This window comes from Filicampus tigris, chromosome 8, assembly GCF_054856515.1.
Source record: "Filicampus tigris isolate MCC_2025a chromosome 8, RoL_Ftig_1.0, whole genome shotgun sequence".
NCBI classification, from domain to species: Eukaryota; Metazoa; Chordata; class Actinopteri; order Syngnathiformes; family Syngnathidae; genus Filicampus; species Filicampus tigris.
Window position 1 is genome coordinate 2,865,288 of NC_141224.1, and position 27,900 is coordinate 2,893,187.

Sequence of the window (27,900 nt, forward strand, 5' to 3'; positions counted from 1 at the left end):
CTAATTAATTGTAATTCCCCTAGATAATGTCCAACAATTGGGTGGCAATGCGCATTTAAGTCTGCATCTGACTGGTCAAATTCAGATAAAAGCCTACAATTCCATGAGAAAATGATTCCATGTCTTTATGATATGTATATTGCATAGGCCATTATCGCGATATCGATATTTCTTCGATATATTGTGCAGGCCTAGTACTAAGGGCCATATTCTCCCGTGTTCGCAAGTCAGAAAAGGTGATTAGCGCGTCGGCCTCACAGCTCTGGTTGGGGGTTCAAATCAGGCCTTTCTGTGCAGAGTTTGCATAATTCGCTGGCGTTTGGCCAACACCTCCTTTATTACAACTTGTTAAATTTGATATTTTTCCACCAATCACGACTAATTGCAAATCATCAAATGTGTGTGTTACTTTTACCAACTACTGACCAATATAAAGGGTTGAAAATAAATGGCTCGCTCTCTTTGACAATGCAATCAATGTAAATGGATGAACAAATTTACAGATTTGTTTTCTTTCTTTTAATTGATGAACGTATATTTTCAAGATTATAGTCTTCATTTTTTTTCACTTTAGTCTCAAAAATATACAACGATGTCTCTGAAAAATATACGTTTGTCGTGAACTCACACTCGGTAGGTGGTGAGATTAATTTTTGGGGATATAGCGTAAAAACAGCAATAGTTAAAAAAAGACTGCTCTGATTTGACTGATTCAACTAAGATAAGACAAATATAAGTATGTATATATAGGAATAAATGTTGTATTCAGAAGCAACAAGAACCAACAGAGTTTGCTTGATGTGGTCTTGAGTGGGAATCTCTGCATTTCTTTCTAAGTCTGAATGCTCGTCTCTCTCCTCCTTAGCGGGTTCCAAAGTGAAGGTGCAGGAAGTGGTGGGCTCCACCTGCCCACTTTTCTATCACCCCCCTCCTTTACTCAAAATCTCAGCCTGTTCTGCGGTTGTGCTGCCAGACATGCACGTTTGCCAAACTCTTGTTTCAGCCCAATGCAAAACTGACTTATAAATTGTCACCTTATCAAGTTTAATTATTATTTTCGAGCGAGACTTCAGCATAATTGATACAGCACAGTACAGAAATATGACACTTTCCTGTCGACATGCCATTGAAGCTAGTACTTTTTTTTTTTTTAATTCTGCTTCCAAAAACTTAATGCTAACCCCATATATTTTCAGATTCTGGATAAAGCTCATTATCCTCGATTAATATTATTGTAATAATTAATGAGATCTTTTTCTACACAGCGGTAATATTTGCATTTGTATTACCTTTAAAATGTTGCTATGCGGTTGTTCCATAGGCCAATTCCTTTCAGCTTATGAATGATTGTAAGAGTAATTAAAGGCCAGCAATGCAGTGGTTGATTTGTACTCTGTGCTAACTTCCGTCTTCATTTGTTTTTCCTTGTGTCACTTTGACTTGTAAGACTGAATTAAATATTGTGTATCCATTTGCCTGCTTCTGTGTAAAATCTACTTTTTCCAAAAAGAACTGGGTAATAATTTCCAGGGAGTGCTGCCAGCGGAAGCCCATGTTGGCTAGTGAAAGCTTGACACACTTTGTTACAGTAACTAAGGGGGACGGGTGCTAGCAAAAAGTCAGTTAAAGGCACCATCACGAGGTTGGGGAACCAATAAGTGTCGCGCGGGAGTAATTGTCCCACCAGGCACTCTAAAAACAAGTCGAAACCTCTGCAGGTGTCTCCGCCGTGATACCCACAGGCACCAGGTAGCCCCCAAGGGCCACATGAGCCATTAATGGGTCCATTTGAAAAAAAATAGCTCATCGGTGATAAGACATAGTGATTTTCCTAGGAATGTCGTGGAAGTGATCGTTTGAAAATGTAAACACTTGCAGAGATTAGTTAAAAAAAATAATAATAAAGTGTTACATATTGATATTTCAAGATTCAAGATGTTAGTTCAGTACTATGCTTTTATGTATACCGTTATTTTTGATCAGCTTTCATGTTATATCTTCTCCAAATCCGTAAGGATTCAAAATTGCATGTAATGGCACCTGCCATAGGTGCCTTCTAAAATGCCAGTAAGAGAAGTATTATTTTTACTTTGGCCCCTGGTCCCGCAATTACCTGCTACTCTAGCAATTTCACAATTGCAGTCAATGTTTGTTGAATAACACTTCTGGGCTTAAATATAAAATAATCAAATGGGGAGTAAAAGAGGAAGTACGGCGGTTACTGAGCGTGCGGTCTGTAATTGCGTTTGTCGGGCACGTGGAAAAAAGTCCTGGTAAAGCCAGAACCTTCATTTCTACTGGATTTAAACAGCAAGTGGGTCTGATGATCAGAACGTTGTCGCCATCTAGCGATCGCTGACGTGTAAGCACACAACCCAGGTTTCCATCATGATCAGCAGTTGTCTTTATGTGTTATGCTATGCTATGCTATGCTATGCTATGCTATGCTATGCTATGCTATGCTATGCTACAGTAAAGTCGGCGGGCCCCATTCAAACAGCAAGTGAACAAAACTTCAACATACGTATTGTAATGCCTCTCATGTGGCTATCGTCAAGCGACAGGTTACCGGTAAATAAGTGCGCTGGCCATTTGTGAAGGAGGATATTCATTTACAAGTAACCGAGATGGGACAGATTTAGGAAAGCTTAACCTTGGATACAAGGCTGCCCTGCTGAGGGGCAGCAATTCGGTGCTGAGCAAGCACAGGTGCTTGTAGACGTCAACCCCCGTCGGTTGAGTACAAGGTCAGCATGGAGCTGCAACAAAATGAGAACTCATCAGAGGAAAAAAAAAACACAAATAAGTGAAAATGCCTTTTGTCAGTTCATCATAAATTCAAGTTGATCCAATATGAACTACAAATGCTTACAACATGAATTGAATATTGAAGACAAGGAGTAAGTAGGATCACATTCACACTTCATGTAGTGTCGGAGGCCTACTCATTTTAAGCACGCCATTAGTGAAAGAGTTGTAAAAATAGTGGACTTCATGTGGGAAAATGATGTCAATTCATCCATCCATCCATGGTTTGTTGTTTTTTTTTTTTACCTGAAATTAGAAGCAATGGTGGCGTGTCCACAGTCCCTGTTACTTCCTGTCTGGCTGCGCCAGCAGCCATTGTTGTCACTGCACGTTAATTATGCATGCAGGGAAAAGGAGGCACAAACATACACAAATAAGAACATGCCCTAAGACACTCCACAGGATGATATCTAAAGCAGCTTTATTCTTATTATAGAGTCACACATACTACAACATCATCATCATCATCATCATGGCAATCAGTGTCATCTGTTCCTCCCTTCACTCTGACATGAATTGCTCTTTTGTTGTTGTTGTTTTTTTTTTACTCCATTCGAACGCTATAGCTGTGATAAATAGAAAATCCAACATTTTGGTCCTTAAATATAGATCTCGTCTAGGCATCATGGTATCCTTGTTGCTACCCACACAGAACATCAAACGTGAGGGCAAATGGGGTGGGGGGGGAAGCGAGCCCGCGACACAAGGAGGAGGCCGCCGTGTGAACAAGAGGCTGATGGAGTGCGGAGGAAAGCGAGAGCGAGCGGCGTTTGCCTGCCCGAGCTGTGAAGTCACATGAAAGCTGCACAGACATACATGAAAGCCAGAGAGCAAGGCGGCGCGGCAGGTGAGGCACGTATTTACAAGCAGACAAACCAAAGTCAGCCACGACGCACATCGCGGAGCGGTGAAAACGACAATTAACGCAAGTTGTGAAGTTTAAACGTTTGCTGCATGTGAAAAAACTAAAGTCACGCACACGCGCACGCACCTGGGACGAGACAAAACTAATGTTTGTGTACTGCTCCTAGTTATTCACGTTTAGCAATCTTTTCGTTGTCATTACGACACTTTGGTGAAGATGGAAAGCAAGAGGAAGAAGTGTCTATTGCCTGTATGCATTTGCTCGCTCCTTTTACACAATGGGCTGGGCGGGGGGGGGGGGGGAAATCACATTTTCATATATTCATAGTTTCAGTACAGTACTGTGCATAAGTCTTGGGTGACAAATAGATTTGTTAGTTTAGGCCAGTCAAACCTTTTATATCAAATAATAAAAATACAGCAGTCTCTTTGGGATTTCCGAAAAAGTATTTGGAATATTTGTGTTAGCCACTGTAACAATATGCTCACATTTGAACAAAACACGGCACTTAAATATAAGAAAGTGAAAAGCACACCATGTAGACAATTTGGACGCGGAAATACCCAGAGAGGAAAACAGCAAGAGAACGCGTAAAGCCAAGATTCGTACTCGAATCTCAGAACTAGAATAAAACGCCTATTAAAACAGATGTTGTCGAAACTTTTAACAGTCAATTACTCAAATTATTGCACTTTTAGCCTTTTTTTTTTCTTTTTTTTTAACATTCAATATTTCCAAATAAACAATACACTTACATTTAAGCAATAGTAGTCATAGATTGCTGTAGTACAGATGATGGAAACATCAAATCTAGAAGTGTCCAAGCACTTATGCACAGTATTGGAAGCTGTCTCACATGTATTGCTCTTTTAATCCATCCGGGAATGCAAATGGAACAATGTCCCCGTCCACTGTCGTTGTTTTTTTTCTTTTGTTTTTTGTTTTGTTTTTTGCTTCTGCATCCTGCCCCCAGCTTGGCCGAACCAGCGCTGACCCACATATTGAGTGAATGCATGTACACACATTGCATGTCTTCTCCCTGGTTGAGTCACACAAGCACGTGATGTTCTAAGACAATCACATCCTAGCCTGAACGCAAACACCATGGAACTGTCCACGTGAGACCGGATATCTGCCCTCTTCTTTTTTTCCTTTACATGTTGGCAGGCAGTTTGTGTCTCAGCCCCTCTGAGTCTTTTCTGGCCACTGGCAGCTGGGGCTCATTTTTACCGAGCTTAGGGGAGCTGTTGTTAGCCGGAGTGGCTGCATGTGTCGATTGGACGGTGGAAGCCTGCAAGGCCGAGTTGAGTTTGGATGGGTGGCTCGAAGCGACTGCGGTGGCTGCGTTTTGTTTTGGTGGGTGAGCGGATGCACCCGGGGATGTAGCGGCCAAAGAGGGGGGCTTTGTCGAGACCGGGCTTGACTTTGTGGGACGATTCAAACCCGATGTGGTGCTAGGTGTGAGCGCGGGATGGGTTTGCTTGACCGGGTGAACGGTGAACCGGACTTTGGTGGGGGAGCTTGTGCTCGGCGTGGCAGGATTGGGAGGTAGGGATGACGCAGGTTTGGGGATCTGGCTGGAGGAGGGGGTCCTGGCAGAACCAAAGACTGGTGGCTGCAGACAGGAGGTTGGACTCGGGGATTTACTCAGGGAAGGGTTGGATGTTGGCGGCGAAGGTGGCGCGAGTGTCTGGGTAGGAGTTTGGGAGAAGACAGATGAGGGTGTTGGAGTAGGGGTTTGGGAAGCGGTTGATGGATGGGTGCGCGCCACCCGTGTGAGGGTTGGCGAAGCGATTGGGGTCGGCGCAGGGCTGGGACCAGATAACGGTGACGCAGCGGGCGGTGTATTGGACGCTTTGACCCGGGCACCTTGCGGGGGTGTTGTGGACATGGCAACCGCGGGCGATGGGGGTGAGGAGCTCAGAGACGACTTGGGTCCAAATGTTTGAGGCAGTGGGACTGGAGTGGAAACGGACGATGGCGGAGGGGTGGACGAGGGCGAGGGTGATGAAGAGCGGGGGGAAGGGGTGGCGATGGGTTTGGGGCGCGGAGTCGAGACAAGCGTCAGCGGGGCGGTTCCTGTCGAGGGAGGTGCGGAGCTGGGAGGCGGCGAGGACGAGCGGGAAGGTGCGGTGAGACTTGGTTTTGGACGGGGGGTCTGCAAGGGCGTCGGTGTCGGGGACGAGGGCGTGGGCACGGGCGAAGGGATGCCAGATGGCGGCGTTGGCTTTGGAGAGGAAGCTGCAGAAGGCGTGTGCGGGGATGTGGAGATGGCCAACGGGTTTGCGTGAGGGGCACATTGCGGGTACACGGTGGGCTGAATCGGCGCTTGTATTTGCCCGTTGGCTGTCGGATTTGCAACGGGCTGCATCGGAGGGTTGGTGGAGGTCAGCATTCCTGCGCTGCCGCCTCTGGCCAACCGCCCTGCCAGGAAAGGAGCCGCCAGCAAATTCCCTCCAGAAGCCTTCCGATGGAGAGGCGGCTGAGGCTGCAATCCGGCCCAGGAGCGGTGAGGCAGAGTGGGCTGCGATGCTGACAGCAGCCTGGCCTCCTGGGTGAGTCTGCCCAACGCCGGCAGCCCTTGGCAACTGTTGCCCCCATGGCGCAGCAGAGCTTCTTTTGCCCCTTGCCGGTTAGTCACGCTAGTGCTGCTGTCTAACGGGCCAACGGAGGCGGGAGAAGGGTTGGTGGGCTGCATCTTGGGTAGGGGCGGATTCGACGCTACTCCACCGGTTGGGGTGCCGAGAGATCCGCCGAGTCCTGCTGGATAATCAGCCTGGAGGCGCAAGTTGTAGTGAAGAGGCCTTCCTTGTTGGACTGGCATTGAAGAGGCTGCGGCAGGGGGAGTTTTGGCCACCGGCGGGGACGTCAACCCGCCCAGTGGGCCCATGGCGGAAGGGGAGGCGGGGAATGCTCTGGGGGACAAGCCTCCCATCCCGCTCATTGCCATCATTCCGATGAGGGAGCTGACGGAGGGGCGCAAGACGGGGGCTCGAGGAGGCGAAAGCGGAAAGGAGGAGGAGGGTGACGGCGAGATAAGAGGCGAGGGCAGGAAGAAAGTGCCTCCGAGTGCATGCTGCTGCTGGAGCTGCTGGAGATGCTGCTGCTGCTGCTGCTGCTGCTGCTGCTGCTGCTGCTGGTGCATGAGGGCGATGGCCACGTTACTGGTAGCGGCGGCCGTTTGCAGCGGGGCGTGTACCAGCGGCGCCCAGATGACGGGGCGGGGCCTGGGGGACATTGCGCCACTCGCTCCCATGACGCCGCTCCTGCCCGCCGCGGCGGCCGCGATGGCGTCCTGCATGGCCGGCATGCTGTCGTGCTTGACGATCTGCTGGACCAGAATGCTGTCGCAGGAGCCCAGACTGCTCGCTGTCAGGCCGGCGCCTGCTCCCGGACCTCCTCCACCCCGACCCCCGCCACGGCCCATACTGCCTCCGAGCGAGCCTCCTTGAGATGACTTGCGCAGCAGCACAGAGTTCTTCCTGCCTGGAGGCCAACAACACAAACAAACATTTTTCTCCAATAAATGCGTAAGGTAGTGATTCCAAACAACTGCGCTGCAGTGTTAGGCCGAGCTCAGACTACTGAATTTTTTTTGTCGCTCATGACGGTCGAGATTACCAGAAGGTCGATGTCTCGGAACTAGGCATGCAACGATTAATCGGAAATGGATTAGATTAATCGAAAAATCGAGTTGATTAAATTAATTATAGAAAATGATGTCTTGAAACGTTTTTTTCATTCCAGATGCATAGCACAATTTGAATGTGTAGATCAAATGATGCTTTTGCACCAAACATCATTGCGTATTGCGTTTGAGGATGGCTGCAGAACCACACTAGTGCACAAGCATGGTAGAATTTTTTTTTTTTTTAAAAAGAATCGAATATCCGGAACTGAAGATCGAAAATCTAAATCGAATCGGGGCTTGAATGAATCATTAACATCCCTACTCACACAGAAGTCGTCATCGGAAGTCTTATCCCGTCTGGCCATTTCTTCTTTATATTTTTTGTGCTGTAGGTCATGACTGACCGTAAATTGCACCAACACTGAAGACCTCCCGTAAAGCTTTTATGATGACCACAGTTGAGCACTGAAAGAGGTTCTTTCTATTCACATTACTCCCATCAAGAAAATGGTTTCCAAGTCCAAACATGTCAAACGTTGTGTAACGGATGGTGCTTGGTGAGTGCCCTTTAAAGTGTTAGCTTCCATCTTTTGGTAATTCAAAGTTTTCTCTCCTCATTCAAAGATGTGCTCTGACCTTTCTACCAAGGACACGCTTCACAAAAGCGCCTTAGAAATTGAAAATTGCCAGCCCATAATTGCTGGATTAAGAAGAAAAAAGTCGATCCACTTTAAAGCAAAATAAAAAAAAATTTTAAAAAGCAGAAGAGTCAGAAATTACCTATACGGTCCAATCGGTCGACAGCGACCGTCTCGAAGGCCCGCCGCATCATGGGGTGCTCTTCCAGTACCTCATTAAAGCTGTCCACACTGAGAGAGTACAGACGGCAATATGTATCTGCACGCACGCTGGCCGTCCTCCGCCCTCGGGTCAACAAACAGATTTCTGGGATAAGAAAGAGAAAAAGCAACGGAAGGTCAGTAAACACACAGAACGACGAGCATCTTCCCCCCCGGGAAGACGTCGTCACCTCCAAAGTAAGAGCCGTCGCTGAGTTTGGTCTCCTTGTTGCCACGGGTGAGCACGCTGACGCGGCCGTGCTGGATGAAGTACATCTTCCTCCCCACCGTGCCCTCTCGGATGATGAAGTCGGCCGGCTGGAAGACCTCGAAGCGAAGTTTGGTGAGCACGGCGGTCACAAAGTTGGGGTCGGCGTTGGCGAACAGCGGCATGTTGGCCACCAGGCTGCGGCAGTTAAAGCTCACAATCTCCTGCACACACGCACACGGCCAAACAACTTTTTGTCCGTCCATTTTTCTTTCCCCCCCAGCTCCACCTCTTGCTCCCTGCTTTCTCTCTGCTGGGTCAACCAAATCCCACCTTAGGCGCTTTAAGTGGCCTCAGCAGCGGCTGAGCTTCGGACAATGCGCTGTTTTCAAAGTCAAAGAGGAATCAATAAGCGGAATAGTCAGTGACATGGAGGAACATGAACCGGAGCGCATTGACGGCTCATCGAAGAGATTTTTTTAAATTTTGTCGCTGACAAGAATGATTTGCGGCAAATGCTTCCTGTGCCAGCCTAAAAACCACCAGCATTCAATAATTCTCCATCTTTTCTAGAAAAAAAATACAACACTCAATCAAGTCAAGTGTAATTGCTTTCAGTTACCATCAGCTAATTTTGCTTTTTTTCTTACTCGATTTGGATTTACGATGTGAGCGGGAGCACAAGTCGAGCCAATGCTAGCTCTTAAAGGGGGAAATCCACCCAAACACATTTTTTTCAAGAATATGTTCCCAGCAGGCCCACTAGTTGAAACACAGCATTCTGATGAATATTACGTTTGTGGAATAAGAGTTAATCCACCCGTTTTTAGCCATCTCAGGGGCGTCCATTTTGTCACGTCTGTCGACTGAAAATGACATCGCAAATGCTCAGCTTCAGAAAACAGCTCAGCCCCGGCTGGTCGTTACCTGAGCAACTGTGATGTCATTTTCAGTCGACAGAAGTGACAAAATGGCCGCCCCCTGAGATGGCCAAAAACGAGTGGACTAACTCTTATTCCGCAAACGCAATATTTATCAGAATGCCTTGTTTCAACTAGTGGGCTTGCATTGGACATGTTCTTGAAAAAAAACATGTTTGGGTTGACTTCCACTTTAACATCCAACATAGCGTGATTTTTTTCAGTATGAGCGATGCAGTTGAGAAAAGACGAACGCAGAAAAAAGGTGAATGCAGAGAAGTTTCCGACATGGGTATTGCATATAAGTAAAATTTATTATTTACCTTTGTGTTTATGTCAGAGTCTGTACTTTCTCCCGTTGACTTTTCTACAAGGAGTTTTACTTTCACCAGTTAATTTTTTACATGAGTATCTTCTACTTGAGTACAAAGTGCGAGTACTTTTGCCACCTTTGCTCTGGGCAGCTCGCCAGCCTGTCGCAGGCGGACAAGCAACCGTTCGCTTACGTTTACACCGATTGAGAGTCTTCGTTGAACCTGGAATGAATATTTGTGCACTGTGGGGACAACAGTCATCAAAGAACTGAGGAAAATGTGCAAAGCACAATGCAGCCCACATTGTGTGTGTGTGTGTGCGCGCGCGTGTGTGTGTGTGTGTGTACCTCTTTAAGCGGCTCACTGAGTTCTCCCAGGATGTTCTCCTCGTCAAACATCTTCCCTTGGAAGCGGTGCTCGTAGTACTCGTGGATCTTTTGACGCACGTCTGCGGGAAGCTTGTGGAAGGACATGTATTGTTCCACCTGCTTGTACTGCACACACACAAACACACACAAAATCACTTCTTTATGGTTGCTGTACCAAGTATTCTCCTTAATTCTCCATTTGGAGCGTATTTACGTTTTGTTTTTATTTAATTTAAAAAAAAAAAAAAAAAAAAAGCACTGAAATTTTTCTGTTTTCTGGGACATCGACAATAACAGTTTCAATCATTTTATTTTGTGCCACTTGGAGGATTCAAATTTAAATTCTATAAATTCATGCTGTTAGATCTCTTCATTTCATAAAAAAGTCTTGGTTGATAAATAAATGACTTTGCATTTGAAGATAAAAAGACATTGCCATTTTAAATTACATTTGAAAATAAAATGAGATTCAATGCAATTCATTGGTAAAATCTGATGTTTGGGGGCAAATTTAATCAGACTTGTAAATACAACGTTCTGTTGGATTTGAATTTTAAATTCAGTTAAATTACGTGCATAAAAATGTAACTGGATGGCAATTTAGAATGCGTTACGTTTCAAAATAAAATTAGAGTACATTAAAGAAGAAGTCGAAATCAAATTGAATGAGCATTTAAAATGGGCCAAAATATTTTACATTTTACAAATAATTTTGGGTGAAAGACGGGCCTAAAATCGAGACTACAGTCCCACTGAATATGGGGCGGATTATTCCCAAAATGGACAAACGTTGTGGGACACCTGGCCACTGCCTAAACGGGAAGTCAAAATGGAAGAAAATATACTGTAGAGTTGGTACCCGTTGCATCTATAACGGTTCCCACTTTCTACAAGATGTTGCCTGTGAGAGGACATTGACGGTGGACCTTGCTATAACGTTCCCTCTTTTAATCCATATTTGAAAGGATTCTTCCACAGCACACTCCCCAAAAGATGCCTCCATGGCTTTTAGAAGCAGTCCATAATGTCTCGTTAGGAAGAGACGGACGGCGCCACGCGTGCTCACCTTCTCCTGGTACTGCCGCCGCGACGAGTCCAGCGACTGGATGAGCGCGGTGGCGTGGCCGATGAACATGGCGTAGCAGGTGGCTCCCACGATCATGCTCAGCATGGTGAGCCACACGTCGGTCATGCCCTCCGGGGCCTGGGCGCCGTAGCCGATGCACAGCATGTGGCTCATGGCTTTGAAGAGGGCGTACGAGTACTGCACGCCCCACGTGTCGTTCTGCGGGGGCAAAAGGAGCGCTTGCAAAAGCAGGCTGCGCACACGTCGACAAAGTTGAGCTTTTTTGCCTCTCTTGTGGTCAAAGTCAGCAAGGGCCTGATTTGTTGGATGCCTCTCAAAGATTACCCGCAGCGATTATCGTGCGGGGTGCGTTAAGCAAGGGTAAAACATACTGACAATCGGGACAAATGCGGACATTTTACCTCGTGCCTTTAAAAGCCGGATTGTCGGATGTCTGGAAAAGATTATCCTGAGTGATTATCTTGCGGTGTGGGGTGTGTTAAGATAGGGGTATCCCCATACAACCTTTTCACTTCCAATACAATACCGATAGTGCAGCCGAGAGTACTGTCCGATATCAATCCGATATGATCTCAGCAGTAATGATACATGCTTTATTTATTTTTTAGCATGAAATGTTCGAGGAGACTTGACCAAGTGATACTATTCAAACCGAGAACAGTAATCAGCAACCGTGGCTATGAAAAAAATATGACTCGTTTATTCCAAAGATTTGGGTGACATAAATTCAACCTCAAAGGTGAGTTATGTACTGCACTTGAATAAAATACATAAAAAATGACTTAAAGGACCGTGAGAAACAACCCTAATAAAGTCGCTAAAACAAATTAGACTCTTGCAAGTGCAAAATAACAATTCAAGTTGACTGAGAAGAGCTGTAGCCGAGGCTGCAATGGATGCGTTGCTAATATCGGAGATTTGGGATGTAGACCGATATAATCCCATAATGTTATTTTATTTTTTTTCTGATATTGAACCGATAGCCAATATCAATCTTGGACTGGGAGGGAATTTTACTCATCGATCTGTTTGGTAAACAGTCAGGGCCGAAAACCGTAAATGTAAAGCCTGTCCAATATTTACGATTGCAAATCCACGTGTGTGGTCGACACCGAGTTCGGCTCTTCTTCTTGTATTTTCCAGTTGTCTGGATTGCCTCTGGTACCGTTCAGTCTCGGTATTATGACAGATATTTAGTTTGGGTGACGAGCCTCACGATTGTCCGTGGAGAGATCAGTGCATGTGGTGTGCTGTGTTTGGCATCTGGATTACACTACACGCTGTCAAAGCAGAAAATGTTTGGGGTTGCTCACATTTTCAAAATTGGCTCGTGTTAAAAATGACCTCGCGAACTTCATACCACCAAGCAAGGGGACAATTAAACTGTCTCAAAAGAAAATCACCTCATCGGCTATAGAAAGACAATTATGCAATTACAAAGGTCAAATTCAATGCAAATTGGACCCGTGTGTAATAATGTGTGTTATCTTTGTAGCCCAACACATGAGGGACTTTCTCCAGGGACAATCCCAGCATTTGCCTGCTAGGCAACAGTCGCCGAGGCAACGCCGGTGACATGACTCAGCGCTTCATTCATTTGTGTCCTGTTTGTATTGCATTAAAAAAAAAAAAAAAAAAATGCCCATTCACAAACACACTTCCATTTCATCACTCTGGAGGATTTGTGCTAAACTTTCCCCTCTCTCAGTGGACACGAGATGATCATGACGCCTTTATTCCAATCGGCCATCTTGTTGCGTGAGCCAATTATAACAGCAAACATAATATACACACGCACACACAGACAGAGAGATAACCCGACAAGCAGGCCTGGGTGGGCCGCCACGGGAAATATAAAGCGTGCGGGCTGTGCAAACAAAGCGAGAGATGGCTCCTGTGCTTTTGAACGAAAAGGCACACATCGCGCTCACCACCATCAGGTTCTTGGAGACCCAGCAGTCCGGCGGGAAGTCCTGCAGCATGGGCACCAGGAACTGCAGGCAGCCGTCCCAGTGGCACAGCAGCAGCATCATCCCGATCAGATTGACGATCCTCACCATGGCGCTGGCCAGGTCGTACGTCATGTGGAAGATCTGGGGAGGGGCAAGCCACGGTGGATTTGGCACAATAACTGCTACACGCGTTCAACACTTGCGCTAGTGGACTCAAATGCAAATGGTATAGGCTCGTCCTCCCTTTCCAATCTTGTTTTTTTTGTTGTTTTTTTTAATGTTTTATTTTTTATTATTATTTTTGGGGGGGATTCAGTTTTTTTTTTGTTTTTTTTTAAATCTCCTTTGAATTATGATGTACTGCCCACCTGTTTGTCGTTCTCTCTGAAGCAGGAAGTAGTCCACAAACTTTCGTCTGCTTTTTAGACATCATATTAAACTGTATTTATTCGTGCAGAATCACTCAAAAGCATTGCCTTACAAACACATATTTTTGTTAAGTGAAGTCTAGAAAGACTTTTTTATGTATAAAAACAAGTAGCCGTTTGTTAAAGGGAAGACAACCCAAATATATTTTTTTCAAGAATATGTTCTATGCAGGCCCACTAGTTGAAACACGGTGATATGATTTTTGAAATATGAGTTAAGCAGCAAAATCCATCCGTTTTTAGCCATCTCTGGGGGCGGCCATTTTGTCACTTCTGTCGACTGAAAATGACATCACAGTTGCTCAGGGCTCAACTAACGACCAATCACGGCCCACCTGTTTTCTGAAGCTATGCTATGATTGGTCGTTACCTGAGCCCTGAGCAGTTGTGATGTCAATTTCAGTCGACAGAAATGACAAAATGGCCGCCCCCGGAGATGGCTAAAAACGGGAGGATTTTGCTGCTTAACTCATATTCCACAAACGCAATATTTATCAGAATGCTATTTTTGACTAGTAGGCCTGCATAGAACATATTCTTGAAAAAAATATGTTTGGGTTGACTTCCGCTTTAAGTCAAATCCAAAAAGACAGGGTTTTTTTTCCAAATAAAATAATTATTTACATTGAGTCCAAAAAAAATTATGTGTTTATTTAGTTTAATCAAAAACAAACTTTATTCTAAAACGTCACCGTTAAAAACCTACTTCCAATTAAGTACTGGCAAAACTGGTTTTCAATTTTATGTTCATCGGGGTTGTCGGCATCTATTGAGTGCGACTCATAAAGTAACTGTTAATGTAACTTTATTTGAAAAATCAAGTCATCACCAACTTAACCAAGTTACTTTTAAAGTCAAGCAATCAGAAAAGTAAGTTACTTAGGCAGCACACGGTGATGGCAATGTTCTCCCGCCTCATCGTAAGGGAAAGTGGAATTTGGGCCGATGTTTGCCGATGAGCGGCGGGAGGCTCTCACCTCCTCCCACTGGTGGATGTAGCGAATGAGCCTGGAGAGGCGCAGCAGCCGCAGCAGGCTGAGGATTTTGGTGAAGCGCACGATGCGCAGCGCCCGCGCCGTGCGGTACACCTCCGAGTCCAGACTGTCCACCATCAGGAAGATGTAGTCCACAGGGATGGAGGACACAAAGTCCACCAGGAACCAGCTCTTCAGGTAGTTCTGCCGGATGGCCCTGTGGCACAATCAGTCAGTGGCATTCCATATTTGGCGCGCTAAACTGGGTGCGCCGTGCTTGCACTTTTCGCCTGGCGCCTCATTTCGTTTTCATCAGGAGAAAGCTGGAGCGTGAACAAAAGCTCTTCTCCCACTGTCTGCTCAACGCCTTTGCGTGTCACTCATTTGTTTGAAGGCCAAAGAAGCACATTTACATTTATAGCTGCCAACGGACTTCTGACAGATTTAAATTACGGACTGTCTGCTCCATTGTAGGCGAAAAAAAAAAAAAAAAAAAAAAAGTCGACTAAAATTGGCGTCACGGTGCCCTCGTGCTTGAAATGCAAACGTCACAGCTCATCTTTGTTCCTGGGTTTGGTCACGTGACGTTGGCAATGCGAGCGCGTGGGCACTTTGACATCAATTTCAATTGATAGCAGAGAGCGCTAACAGACAAAATGGCAGCTCCCTGAGATGGATGAAAATGGATGAATTCATCTGCTTCATTCTTATTCCACATACACAATACTAATCAGAATACCAGAGGTGGGTATTTTACTACATTTTGCTGGTCCGTCATCAGTCAGCGGCCAGGGTATCCATCCTTAATTCGTCAGTCCGTCATTTTTCGCGACAAACTAAATTGTCAGTTCATAATTTAAATCAGTCAGAAGTCCATTGGTCCCCCAAAAACAGGCGTCCGCCATTGATGGACTGACGGACGCGGTTAGTGATGATTACATTGACGGATGAAAACCCACTTCCGTCATTTGTTAGTCCATCTATTTTCAAAGGTGTCCCGTTATTCGTCATCGTCAACAAAACGGACGTCCATCCGTGACGGAATGTCCACCATGTTTAGACTAGTGGGGGCACAGAAAAAAAAATCCTTGAGTGCCCCTTTAAGAATGGCCCCCTTTAGCTTAATGCTAACATCTAATGAAAATTACCCTTGACATGCTAACGGTCTTGCAGTTTGACCTTTTAAGCAACAGGCATTTGAACATAAATGGTGGAACTTGACATCTCGACAGGCACTATAACAATACTTGTTTATCCTCTACCAAAAAAATGACTAATATTACAGCAACTTACTGAGTAGTAGTAGAAGAAGAAGTCTATGCTTCTTCGTTTGTGTCCGGATGACTGCACTATACAGTAGTGGGCACACCAGAAGGAGCAGCACAATCAACTGGATTGCAGCATGAAATCATGATGCACAAACTGTTTCATGCTTTACATCCTATTTACGCTATGCTTTAATCAAGTACAATATTATCAAGTGATATTTGTCCTTATTAAAAAAAAAAAACGAAAACAAATTTGGGTTCTGGGCCAGGGGGGCGTTATTAATCTGTTCCAGGATTTACGGCATTTGCATTCATGAACGAATGAAACTCATATGTCGAAGCACCACTCTACTCAAATGAAAGTGGAAATCAACCCAAACATTTTTTTCCCCCAAGAATATGTTCCCAGCAGGCCCACTAGTTGAAACACGGCATTCTGATTAATATTGCGGTTGTGGAATAAGAGTTAATCCACTCGTTTTCAGGCTTCTCAGGGGGCGGCCATTTTGTCTCTTCTGTTGACTGAAAATGACATCACAACTACTCAGGGCTCAGGTCACGACCAATCACGGCTCAGCTTCAGAAAAGCCCCGAGCAGTTGTGACGTCATTTTCAGTCGACAGAAGTGACAAAATGGCCGCCCCCCCGAAATGACTAAAAACGACTGGATTAACTCTTATTCCACAAACGCAATATTTATTGGAATGCCTTGTTTCAACTAGTGGTCTTACATAGAACATATTCTTGAAAAAAGTATGTTTGGATTCGACTTCCTTACTTTAAGGACAGAAAGGCGAACAATGTAATTGAGTAGAGCACAGAAGCATTTGGACTTTGTTACTCGCCGCCAGCGATCGATACGTCCACGCGCACGCACGCACTCACCGGGGGTCCAGCAGTATTTCCGTGCTGTCCTCCTTGACGATGCCCGTGCGGAAGTTGAGGACCAGGTCGACCATGAAGAGCGTGTCGGACACCACGTTGAAGATGATCCACGACGGCGTGTTCTCGTCTCGAAAGAAGGTGATGCCCACCGGCAGCACGATCAGATTGCCCATCATCAGCACCAGCATCAGCAGGTCCCAGTAGAACCTGCGCGGGGTACCACAGGCACTGCTCAAAACTCGGGGCCAAAACGCTGGCCCAAGCGGACTGTCGAGGACAAAGAGAGCTTATCGGTAACCTTGAGACGCCTCATCAATCTAGCTTGCATGTGGGCAGGCGCCAGTGGGGGGGGGGGGGGAGTGGGGGAGTGACGTCAGGCCCCACTCCTAAAACTTGGGGGACACGGCAATGTTGAACGTGATTAACGGATGACACACCAGATGACCAATCTTGCGCGGACCACTTGTGTCCTCCTTCTGTCTCTCTGCCCAACGGGCGCGCTCATCCATCACCCGTAGCCATATCAATGACTCGCCTCATACACACGCGCGCACGCGCGCACGCACACACGCACACACACACACACGCACCCCGCCTTCCAGAGAGTACACTCAAGTGCTGTGGTCGATCCCTATTGAGCTCTAATTTGGTAACAGAACCTCATGGTGGGACCACTAGACCGATGAAGATGAAGTATGACTCATCACTTCACACACACACACACACACACTTTTACGAGAGCGATGCAACAGGGATGCTGCTGCCATAGCGATGCATGAAGATGAATTGTGACCTTGAGGACTCGCTTTGTTCACTGTGATTGCACAGAACAATTCTATGACATGGCGTGTGATCCAGTGCGATGGCTAATCATGAAAGAATAATAGGAATCAATTGTCATGTGACATGCCGCCGTCCAATGAGATGCGTGATGGTCTCGCACAACCGTGAATTTCTAGTTACAGCGCATTCAAAATGGCAACGACAGTATAATACAAAAGCAAGTGTGAAATCAGGGGTGGGCAAAGTTAGGTAGGCCCACTCTATTTTGTAAAGGGCAAGTCAACCCCAAAATTGTCTTAACAAGAATATGTTCTATGCGCCTTTGGTAGCCTAAACATGGCATTCTGATTAATATTGCGTTTGGGGAATATGAGTTAATCCACCCATTTTTAGTCATGTCAGGAGGCGGCCATTTTGTCACTTTCTGTCAACTAAGGGTTGACAACACAGTTGCTCGGGATCAGGTAACAACCAATCGGGGCTCACCTGTTTTCTGAAGCTGAGCCATGATTGGTTGTTATCCGGCTGGTTTACTGCAGACTGCGAACGGATACAGGATATCGATCGCTCAGCTGTATCAAACTTAGTTGTTTTCCCAAGTAAGGTTGTATTGTTTGTTTTATATATTTAATCCGTCTTTTGTCGTGGCTTGATATTGGAATGACTTTTATTACAATTTATGGTTCAGTCGCAGACATTTCCAAAGACGTTTTCTGCTTCTCTTTTATAAAATTGTGTTCATAAAATGTACAAAACAGTGCCATTTATCCTGCCTGGCCGGGATCCCAGCGCCCCAAAACCTCTGACACTACAATCGCCCCCGCTGAGACATAAAATGTGAACAAGGCAAGTGGCGTCAATACTTTCCGGATGCACAAGAGATGGCAAGCTGAGTGCCAGAGAAGCTTTCTGATCTGGAAAGAGTGAAGCCATGCAATGACTTGAGTGGATGTGTGTGCGCGTACAAAGTTATTGAAGTGGACCCTGTTGCTCGCGTGCACATCAGAATTGCAAATGCAATTAAAGTTGCTCGACAGGCGCTCTTTGCCAGCGCCGTGGTGAGCGTGAGCAGGTGCTGGGCGGGAAAGTAGTGACCCGCAAGGAGCTGCTCAGCTGGTGTCACACTCCACGCTCATTTCACCCACCGCCTCCCCCGTGATTGCCGCCTTGTCTGCCTCGATGGCAAGGCGAGGGCCGTTTGCAGCATCCACCCAAATAAATGTGCGCAACGACACGTTTATTCATTTCGGCGTGTCAAGACGCTCTCACGTTTACGGCCGCTGCTACCTCAGCGCTTTGGCTGGCTCGATTTACATCCATGGACCGGTTGCCAGCCGATCACATGTAGACAAAAGAGTGCTCGCTAAGGGTGTAATGCCCCAATTATATCGATTAATCGATTAGATTAATCGAAAATCAAGTTGATTAAATTCTTCTAGAAAATGATTGAAACGTTTTTTCATTCCAGATGCATAGCATATTTTGTTGATCAAATGATGCTTGTGCGCCAAACATCATTGCGTATTGCGTTTGTGGATGGCTGCAAAACCACGCTAGTGCACAGAGACAAGCATGCTAGCAATTTTTAAAATATCGAATAGAAAATCGGGAACTGGAAATCGAATGGAATCAGGGCTTGAGTGAATCGTTACATTCCTCGTGCTCACACTTCAAACTCATTCACTGCCCAAAAAAGTTTTTATACGTCTTTTCACAGTCCAGCCATTCAATCCCAGAAATGTATTTATATTTTTTTCAAAAGTTAGGGTAAAAGAGGGTGTCAAAATGCCTGGCAGTGAATGAGTTAAGAGTCACAATTTTGAGTCTTCAGCGAACCTTATATTCATATTTTTGGAGTGTACGAGGAAGTACGAGTACCCACACAGCAAGATGTGTGGTCAGAGCCAAGATTTGAACCACCAGCGTCAGAACTTCGAGGCAGACATGCTAACCACTAGGCCAACGTGCTTCTTTGTCTCAAATTTGGAATGCTTTTCATTCCATTACAAATCGACACTGAAGCAATTAAAAACCCCAACCAACAAAATTCTAGATGTTAATTTTCATCTGGCTAACACAAACACGACTACAATTTCTTTTAAACAAAGTAAAAGTAAAATAAAAGCCAAAGCCAGTGAGCTGAGAAGACGTGTGGAAAAAAAGCAATTTCTTTCAGCCAGCCAGAGCGCTGCTTGCTTTGTTCGGTAATTAATTGATGGAAATAAATGCAATAAAGTCACAGCCGTACACTCAACCAAAACAAGTAATAAGACTCGCTTGGTTGGCCATGGACAAAAGTAGCGAGACGTTGCCGCAGTCCACTACCTTGGATGCCAGTTAGCTCACCGCACGTTCAGGATATCCTCTCTTTTGGAAGACAGATCTACAAAAAGCCAAATAAAAAGCTAAACTCATTTTGAATTATAGCCCCAAAAAAAAAAAAAAGATGCAAAGACATTGTGACATTACAATTCAGCTAATTTAAATAATAGTCTCTCTGCCTCATGACTTGGCAGCAATCCTGGTCGAGGATCCAGAGCCCCTTTCAAGCAATGACCTCAAAAAGCTCTTCACACAAACGTGAAGACATCAGGAAACGGTTTTAAATTGTGGGGAAAAAAGGCATAAAATATCTGACTTCAAGCCTCGAGTGACATTATGCATGGCGTCGCCGATTAAGTTTGACTTCCTCCTGGCACGGCGGACTTTTGCTTCCGTCTTCTCCCAGCCATTATGCATTCTTCGACGAGCAGCAGTGTGACTTAATGAGGTGAGAGCTTATCAGCAAACTCCTTTCATGAAAGACACACGTGCACTGGCTTCCGGGGATTAGTTTTTGGCGACAAATCTGCGCAAGCTCTGTCCGTGGTCAGTGTTGGACAGGGAGTGGTAAAGGGGCTTTGGGACGTAATCGCGCTATACTCTCGCTTCAGACTACAGGTACTTAACTGAAAAGTTAGATGAGTGAATTATGCATAATGCACACTCAAGGTGCATAATTTACAACGGCATACATAATTAATCCATATTCATTTGCGGTAATTGGAATTATTAACATCCCGAGGCAGGTTTGCGTGGATTTCAATGAGGACTGAGATTACCTGCGCGCACTCTCCTTACTCGACGTCAGTTGCCTTCAACATGACGGACACACAATAGGCCATGAGTCACGGTGTGTGTGCGTGATGAAGCAAAATGTGGGCCAGGAGGATCGCGGTGGGATCAAGTCCTCCATTGTTGCAATCAGTCTGCCTGGCCATTGGCATTTTAAACAAGGCCAAAAGGTATCACATCGACACCGGACACATCGGCGTGTCCACCACTGATTGCGCTGGCAGCGCACAGTGGACAGTGGAACTTCCAAAGTGGAACACACTCCCATCCGTGACACCGCCTAACTTCCAATTGGTTCGGATTTCAAAACGAAATTGAAAGCATTTCAATTTATATTTGTCCAAGCTATCGCCATCATCAAATCTTCACAAACGGTACAGGCAACACCTCGACCGTTTGCTCACAAGCGAGAAGCTAGCTAGCTAGCTAGCTAGCGTGAGAAGCTAACGTACATCTTCACTCGGTCAAACGCCACAAACAGATGAACTATACGACACCCAGTCACAAAAGATCCAAATTGAAGTCCTTTGTCCACAAAAATATGACCGTAACATCTCCGGCTGAGAGTCACAACAAATTACCGGCGATGGAACTTGTACTTGGTGTCACTTCAAAATTATGTTTCATCGAAAGATGTCATGAGCCTCAGCTATGGTAGCGCAAAAGAAAACTTTACAAAAAAAAAAAACACAAAATGGCCAGCGCAACAACACAGCAAAAAAAGGTGGGAGCCGCATGAACAAAAAACTTTGATGTCAAGTAGGGGGCCGCAAAATATCATCATGTGGGTCGCAAATGGCCATCCGGCAGGGGCGGAGCCACGATTGACAGACTGCCCGCATGCTCAAGGGAAGGGACGGCTGTACTTTGGCGAAGCAGAACCTTCGCAGGTTCCCGTGTTGACAGCGTTTGGAAAAAAAAAAAAAAACGTGGCTTGTTTTGATGAGTGTGAGAGAACCTCCCCGAGGGGGAACCCGAAATTAACAGCCTCGCTAGTCATTTTCTCCACAGGCGCTGTTGACTCACGAAACAGCCACCCCCTAATGCTGGCATGAAGTCACTGACACGGACCGCTGTGTGTTTGCGTTAGTCTCCGCATGAAAACATTGACGAGCAAAAGTGACACTCGCTGGAGAGTGGCGGCTCTGCCACTGGGCCCAACCACCGCCATTTGGATCACAACCGTCATAGAACCAAAGGTGGGGGCGGGGCTACCCATACGTGTCCAAATGCTCTGAAAAGCAATCGGTTGTACTGAAGGTGTGTGAGCTCGAGTCACTACGCATCGTTTGGATTGGCCTTCCTTGACACGATTACGGATGGCGTTTGCTGCAGCGAAAGCTCGTATACGCCGGTGGGGCCGAAACGCTATCAGACGCTCTGACCTACATTGACAACTTGGAATTTATTTTCAACTACAATCCTCGTTTCGTTTTTTTTTTTTCTCTTGGCTGGCCAGCTTCCGGCAGTGCAGTGCTGAGCAATTGATTCATTTTCCAAAAAAAAAAGAAAAAAAATTGGCGGGGGCGAGCACCGGAGTTTTGACACCTGTGATGTACTGCGACTTATTGATTAGTTGCGCAGACGGACATTGTCCAACTTCGCTTAAGTGGTCCAAAACTTATTGATTTTCTTCAAATACTCAATCTTTGTTCTATGCCAGCAACAAGTAGCGCCATTCAAACCAATTGCCTTGCTCTTCCACTCGATTTCTCTCCAAATCGGTCCAATTGAGCCAAAATGCATAACCCAAATAAAAGGACTCTTCATTGAAATCTTGCAAAGGAAACAGAAACAGGAATACTGTTTGCGTATTTAAATATAATAAAATTGCATTGTCCGATCTGCATTCCTCCACAAGGGCTGGATTGACACCTCGTTGCTCAAGAGACACAATTCCATGTTTTTTGCTCACCAGTGGCAAGACGCGGGAATAGAAAAAAAAATACCACACACACGGAATGGGATGTCTTCTGATCAAAGCAAACGTGTATAAAAATTAAAGCCCAGCAGATCTGCGCTGATGTGAAGGGAGCGATCAGATTTGACGTCATCCAAATACACCGACCAGTGACGTATACAAACACACACACACGTCTGCTCAAACAACTCAAATAAGCACATGACAAAAAAAAAACACGTGGACAACTAAACGTGTCCTGAATATGAACATTTAGAGGCGTGTCTATCGTTAGATTTGCTCAATATTGATCTGTGTTTTTGTTGATTTTGTTTAGATTACATTTAGGTTTGTTGCATGTTATGTCATGTTTTTGCGCCCCTTGTTCACATCTACTCGTAAGGTTCTCGTCTGCACTTGTTCTTATCAGCCAATCAGCGGGTGTGCCTTGTTGTCTCGTCAGTTTGACGGATTCTTGCAGTCTGTGTTGCTTTGCGTCGCGTTTCCTGAGTTTGCTTATTCCTTTGAATCAAGATTTTTTTTTGGGGGGGGGGGGGGGGGGGGTGGCGGCGAGGGTATGGAGGGGGGAACTGGTAATTAAGTGTTTTGATTCTTCCAATATGCCTTGTTTGCCTTTTACATTTTTTTTTTTTTTTAAGAATATGCCTGCTCCCCTGCATTTCTTTCACACCACAAATTCCATGACAGAGTAATTGCAGACGGCGGCCAGTGGACTAATTTGGAGGTTCCCCTCATTTCAATCAGTAGTGGGGGAAAAACTATAAGCTCCTGTATTTAATCTTCAAATGTATTATTGTTTCATTCTGCGTTGTCACTGCCTAAATTTGACTCTTGTGAACCTGGCCACAGTAAGAAAAGCTTCCTCACATTGTGGTTGGCCCTCGCGTGAATGAGCCCCCCGCGACCCCCCACCCCGCCCCATCTCATTTGCACGTCCGTGTCTTAGTGGCAGCAGACTACGCTGGAGTATTTTTACTCGCGCTATCTGACAAGTGGAGGCGGTCTAAATTGGATGACTTGTCACCTGCACTTTGTCTGCGATAGAAGCAACCCTCACTCCTCATGACGACCCCCACCACTTTCCCCCCCCCCCTGCCCCCCACTTCACCCGACACCTATTCCTGTGCTGCCTTCATCCATCGTGGACTGCGTCCGTCCTCTGCGGCCTCCAGTCTTCCCTCTCACTGCACTGCACGTGACATCGTAACCTCCTCCCCCACCCACCAGCCACTCTTGACTTTCAAGTGTGATGAGATCTACCGTCAGTGCATTTTCTATACTACTTCTCCTCATCGACCCGGGGCCAATCCAAGCTGACTTTGGGTGAGAGGTAGGCTACAGCCAGGACTGGTCGCCAGCCAATAATTGGGAACGTCCAGACCGATGGTGGGTCAAATATTTTACAGCAAGGAGCACCTCAAGAAACACGGAGCTCGCCACCAAAGTACCTAAAATAAACTTGAACATTGCTCTTAAATACACTGTAAGAAAAAAGTGTACTCAAACAATGTTGATTAAATGTTGTATTGCACATAGGTCAAATAAAAATTGGATAGAGAATTTCCAAACACCAGAAGTTGGCACAAGTCATTCATTTGCATGAAATCAATCTTGTAGCCGATAACATCAAACACATTTTCTTAAGTAAGGCCACAGGTGGTAGACGAATTTGCTTCTCCCAATCATTTCTCCAGAAACTGGTAATTCAAGCCACGTGACTTGACTCGAGTCAAACTGGAGCCACATGACTTGACTCAAGTCACATGACTTGACTGGAGTCAGAGTTGAGTCAGATGACTAAAAATGTCTGGCTCGAGTCAAGTTGTTGGACTCGAGTCTGATTCGAGTCCAACAACTCGACTCGAGCCAGACATTTTTAGTGACAACCTGCTTGGCAAAAACACAACCAAAAGACCGTACTTGATAAGTCATCTTGTTTATGGTTAAGAATCTGCATTTTGAACACAGCGAGGCATTTTGGGAGATAAATGTTTTTTTTGTTTTTTTTTAGGGATATTTGTGCGAGGCAAGCAAGTACTGTATTGCATGCAAAGTTGCGCGGTGGCAAAGGGATAAAAGCAGAATAAAGCTGTCGACTCATCCTTACCTGAAGTCGCTGTAGGGGTGTATGATCCAGGCGCCGGCCGACTTAAGTCGTTCCTGTTCCAGAGCCACGGCCTTGTGGGAGCCGAACATGCGCAGGCTGAACTTGTTGACGCCGGGCTGCAGCATGGCTCCGAACTGCCTCTGGATGAAGGTGCTCTGGTTGGACTGGCTGTAGTCCTCGCCGTCCAGCCCCAGGCCGAAGCCGCCCAGCGCCGACGGTCCCAGCGTCTCGGGCGTCCCCGCCGCCGTTGTGTTGCAGGCGGTGGTGGTGGTGGTGGTCTCGGGGCCGGTGGCCACCACCATCACGCCGGTGCCCGCCGACGAGGAGGTGGACGCCAGGGCGGGCCGGGAGGGGGCGAATCCCACCGAGCGGGGCGGAGGGTGAGCGAGGGCCACCGGGGCGGTGGGCGTGCCGGCCGCGCGGAAGGGGTGGCCCGAGCTCATGATGGAGAGGCGGCGGCCGCGCGCCCCCGAGGGGGCGGCCGCGTCCCCGGCGAAAGAAGCCTTCTCACCCTCCAGGGATGCCTGGGACAGCCTGTAGCCCGGCGAGGGGAGGCTGCCCTTGCTGCGCCTCTTGGACTCGCCTCCGTTACGTCGGGTGAGGGTGTCATCCCCGGAGCCTCCCGCGCTACTGGGCGTCCCCCCGCCCCCCGCCACCCCATCCATCAGTGAGGACGATCAAAACCACTGGGGAGAAAACTATCAACAAGAAGATTTGGAGCAGCAGCTCATCTGTAAGTGTTTTGGACAAAGAGTATGGCAACAGTTGTTTGAGAGATGCTAGCAGCTTCCTACCTACTGTCCAGGTGCCCTTGAGCAAGGCACAGACTCCACCCCACACCCAAGTTCAAGAGGTGCACCCCTTTCACGCTGACATCTCTCCTTGCATGCCTGCATGTGTGTCAAATGGTTCTCTGCTGGTCTTGTCCAACACAAATAAAGAGCAGAGCGTGACTTGAATTGAATTTCCCCTGAACAGATGAGTGTAATGAATACAAAACCAAAAAAAATATTCAAAAAGTCATTGTGGAGGCTGGGTGTCTTTGAGGGGCACAATAAATCTCCATTTGATGGGTAGCGTGTGACGTTGGTCGTCCAAGATGTTTTTACTCTCCTTCCTCGTCCTTGAAAGCTCCGCCAGAGGCCCTCCCTCGCCTCTCCACAGCCGCCCTCATCGCGCCGACGCCGGTCACATCGCTATCCCGAGCCGCTGCTGGAAACAATGACGGAGCTCAGTGGCGCTCACGCAGTGTCATCCCTTTGGCCACGCACGACGATGGATGATCGGGTGGACATTCAGGCGAGTGGCAAGGGCGTTTGGTTCGCTGTCATGGGATGGGAGGGGGGGCGGGGGGTCGTCGGTGAGCAGCGAGGGCGCACTAAATTAGGCTCCCAACCGAAGGCGCGCCAGCCCGAATTGAGTCGCCATGGAAGGCATGGTGACGTTCACGGGTGGGTTGAAAATGAAAAAAAAAAAAAAAAAAAAGATAACGATGATGGTGATGGAGGAGGGAAGACGCGCCTGAAGCCGAGCTCACTCCTCCCAAAAAATAAAAATAAAAAATAAAAAAAACGACTGGACGGATGCTGCTCCAGCCGGGCTGCTTGGAAGCGGAACACGCGCGGTCACCTTCGCCTCAGCATCATCCACGCGCGCTCCCACTCGCGAGCGAGGACCTTCCGTGACATCGCGTGTCCACAAGGACGCGCGCTCATGACAACTACGATGATGACAGCGTCCTCTTCCTCTTTGTCTTCTCCCTAAACAACCAGAAAAATCAAACAACTTGTTGAGTCGTCCAAGTGTCGGCTCGTCTTCCGTCCTTGTGAAGACAGCGTGTGACGGTGACGTCACGGTCGCGGATTTCACTTCTCCCCACGAGGTCGCAGCCTCGCGCGCCCATTTCATTAAATACACAAACACATCCACACGGCTTCGTGTTGTCTTTGTTGGAGGTGTGGATTGAATGGACCTGTCGTCATGACGTCCGAACCCTCCCCGACATCCTCGAGACGCACGCACGCACGCGCCCGCCGGCCGCTTGTGCGTCATCCACGCGCGCCCATCCATCGACATGACAACCTAATCTCGCAAATTACTCAAATGCAGATGGGGCAGGCCAGGTAGGGAGGAGGGCTTTACTTATATAAACGCTGTAGAATCCCTGAATTAAGTACTAAAAAAATTACACCATTTAAAACATGCAATATAGTCAAACAGAATCAAGTTTGCGATACCATTTTTCATGTACAGTACATTTTACTTTTAGAACTGTACACGTTTTATATGACAGTTCACTTGTATTTAACTTACACTACATTTTCAGCGAATCGTTATTTAAGACATTTTTTAATTTCTGTTTTCGTTAAGTGCAGCGTCAATGTTTAAACTGGATGATGTCACAGTGGCTTATAGGCATACTTTTTAGGAATAAAACTGCCGCTTCGTTTTTGATGAACACATTGGCCTACAATGTGACAGTATTTTAACGGTCATTATATGGCAACTCGGAGAGCTAAGCATTCTTGGAGGCGGTATTTGGCATAGAAATTGTGACAACCATTATAGTGAAAAATGTGGAGTATGAAACAATCTTACCAGTGGCAGCACAGTGAGCTATAGTGGAGTTTAGTTTTCGAATTAGGCCTCCAGCGCAGCGTGACCCTCACCCAGGATGACAACCAATATCCACAAATTGCTCAACTAGAGATGGGCAAGGGATCGTCTGTAGTGGGAGGCCTTTATTTGCACCAGTTTTGCAATAATATTAAACATTAGCATCAGGGGCAGCAGGTTGCCCATGTGGAATTTATTAGAAGGCTGGAAAAGTGACAGGACTCGATTTTTGTAAACAGCGCATTCTGATTTCTGTAAGCACACCCCAAAAAAATGAATTGACTCAAGTCCGACATGAAGCCTACATCGGCTGCACATGCGTTAAACTAACATATACTATTCGTTTTGAGAAAAGTGGAAAATGACGCCGCTTTACTCCATTTTAATCAGGAGCAACCAATATTCAACTACTTTTTCTTTTCAGTCAAAAACTGGATGTCTGCGCTCCGCCATGTTGAGATCGCCAGTGCGTGGGTGGCGGCCACATTTGAAGGGAATGTGTGGAGCCGCTTTGATTGGCCATGATTGACTTCAGCTGTGATCACTCCCACAGCGGCGCAGAAAAGTAAAAAAAAAAAAAAAAAAAAAAATCAGCAGTGCACTGAAGCCGCAAAAAGTGAACCGCGGTATAGTGAGGGACGAAAAAAAAAAAGCGGTAAATGGTCAAGTCCGTCAGTGATTCAAAAATTGTTTGACAGATGTGCAACCCACTCATTTTCCACTGACTGACATCTGGATGTCTTGAGAGGACAGCCTAGGGAGGAGTGAAACAAAATAAAACGGCATAAAGGACTGCGTAATGACTTTATGAC

General features: G+C 46.4%; 1 protein-coding gene across 5 annotated transcripts; it reads right to left on the reverse strand.

Annotated features, from left to right (window-relative positions):
- Positions 1–3,212: 3,212 nt before the first annotated feature.
- On the reverse strand, positions 3,213–27,708 carry LOC147143007 (uncharacterized). Of its 5 annotated transcripts, XM_086038474.1 has the most exons (11): positions 27,071–27,708; positions 25,267–25,393; positions 24,473–25,170; positions 16,548–16,754; positions 14,398–14,611; positions 12,972–13,133; positions 11,020–11,238; positions 9,933–10,079; positions 8,335–8,575; positions 8,085–8,249; positions 3,213–7,159 (listed from the first exon to the last, which is right to left on the reverse strand). In XM_086038474.1, exons 3-11 carry the CDS (start codon positions 25,135–25,137, stop codon positions 4,827–4,829), a joined length of 4,353 nt encoding a protein of 1,450 aa, XP_085894600.1. In that variant the 5' UTR covers positions 25,138–25,170; positions 25,267–25,393; positions 27,071–27,708; the 3' UTR covers positions 3,213–4,826. The 5 variants fall into 5 exon arrangements, with proteins under 5 accessions (XP_085894600.1, XP_085894599.1, XP_085894598.1 ...); XM_086038473.1 differs by having other exon boundaries at positions 24,473–25,681; XM_086038472.1 differs by having other exon boundaries at positions 24,473–25,684.
- Between the last annotated feature and the right edge of the window lie 192 nt (positions 27,709–27,900).

Coding starts and splice junctions, on each gene's coding strand:
- LOC147143007 (XM_086038474.1), bottom strand. CDS start 25,137: ATGGATGGGGTGGCGGGGGGCGGGGGGACGCCCAGTAGCGCGGGAGGC. Junction 16,755..24,472: donor CACCCCTACAGCGACTTCAG/GTAAGGATGAGT, acceptor TACCCCGCGCAG/GTTCTACTGGGACCTGCTGA. Junction 7,160..8,084: donor CGACCGATTGGACCGTATAG/GTAATTTCTGAC, acceptor GTTGGCCTCCAG/GCAGGAAGAACTCTGTGCTG.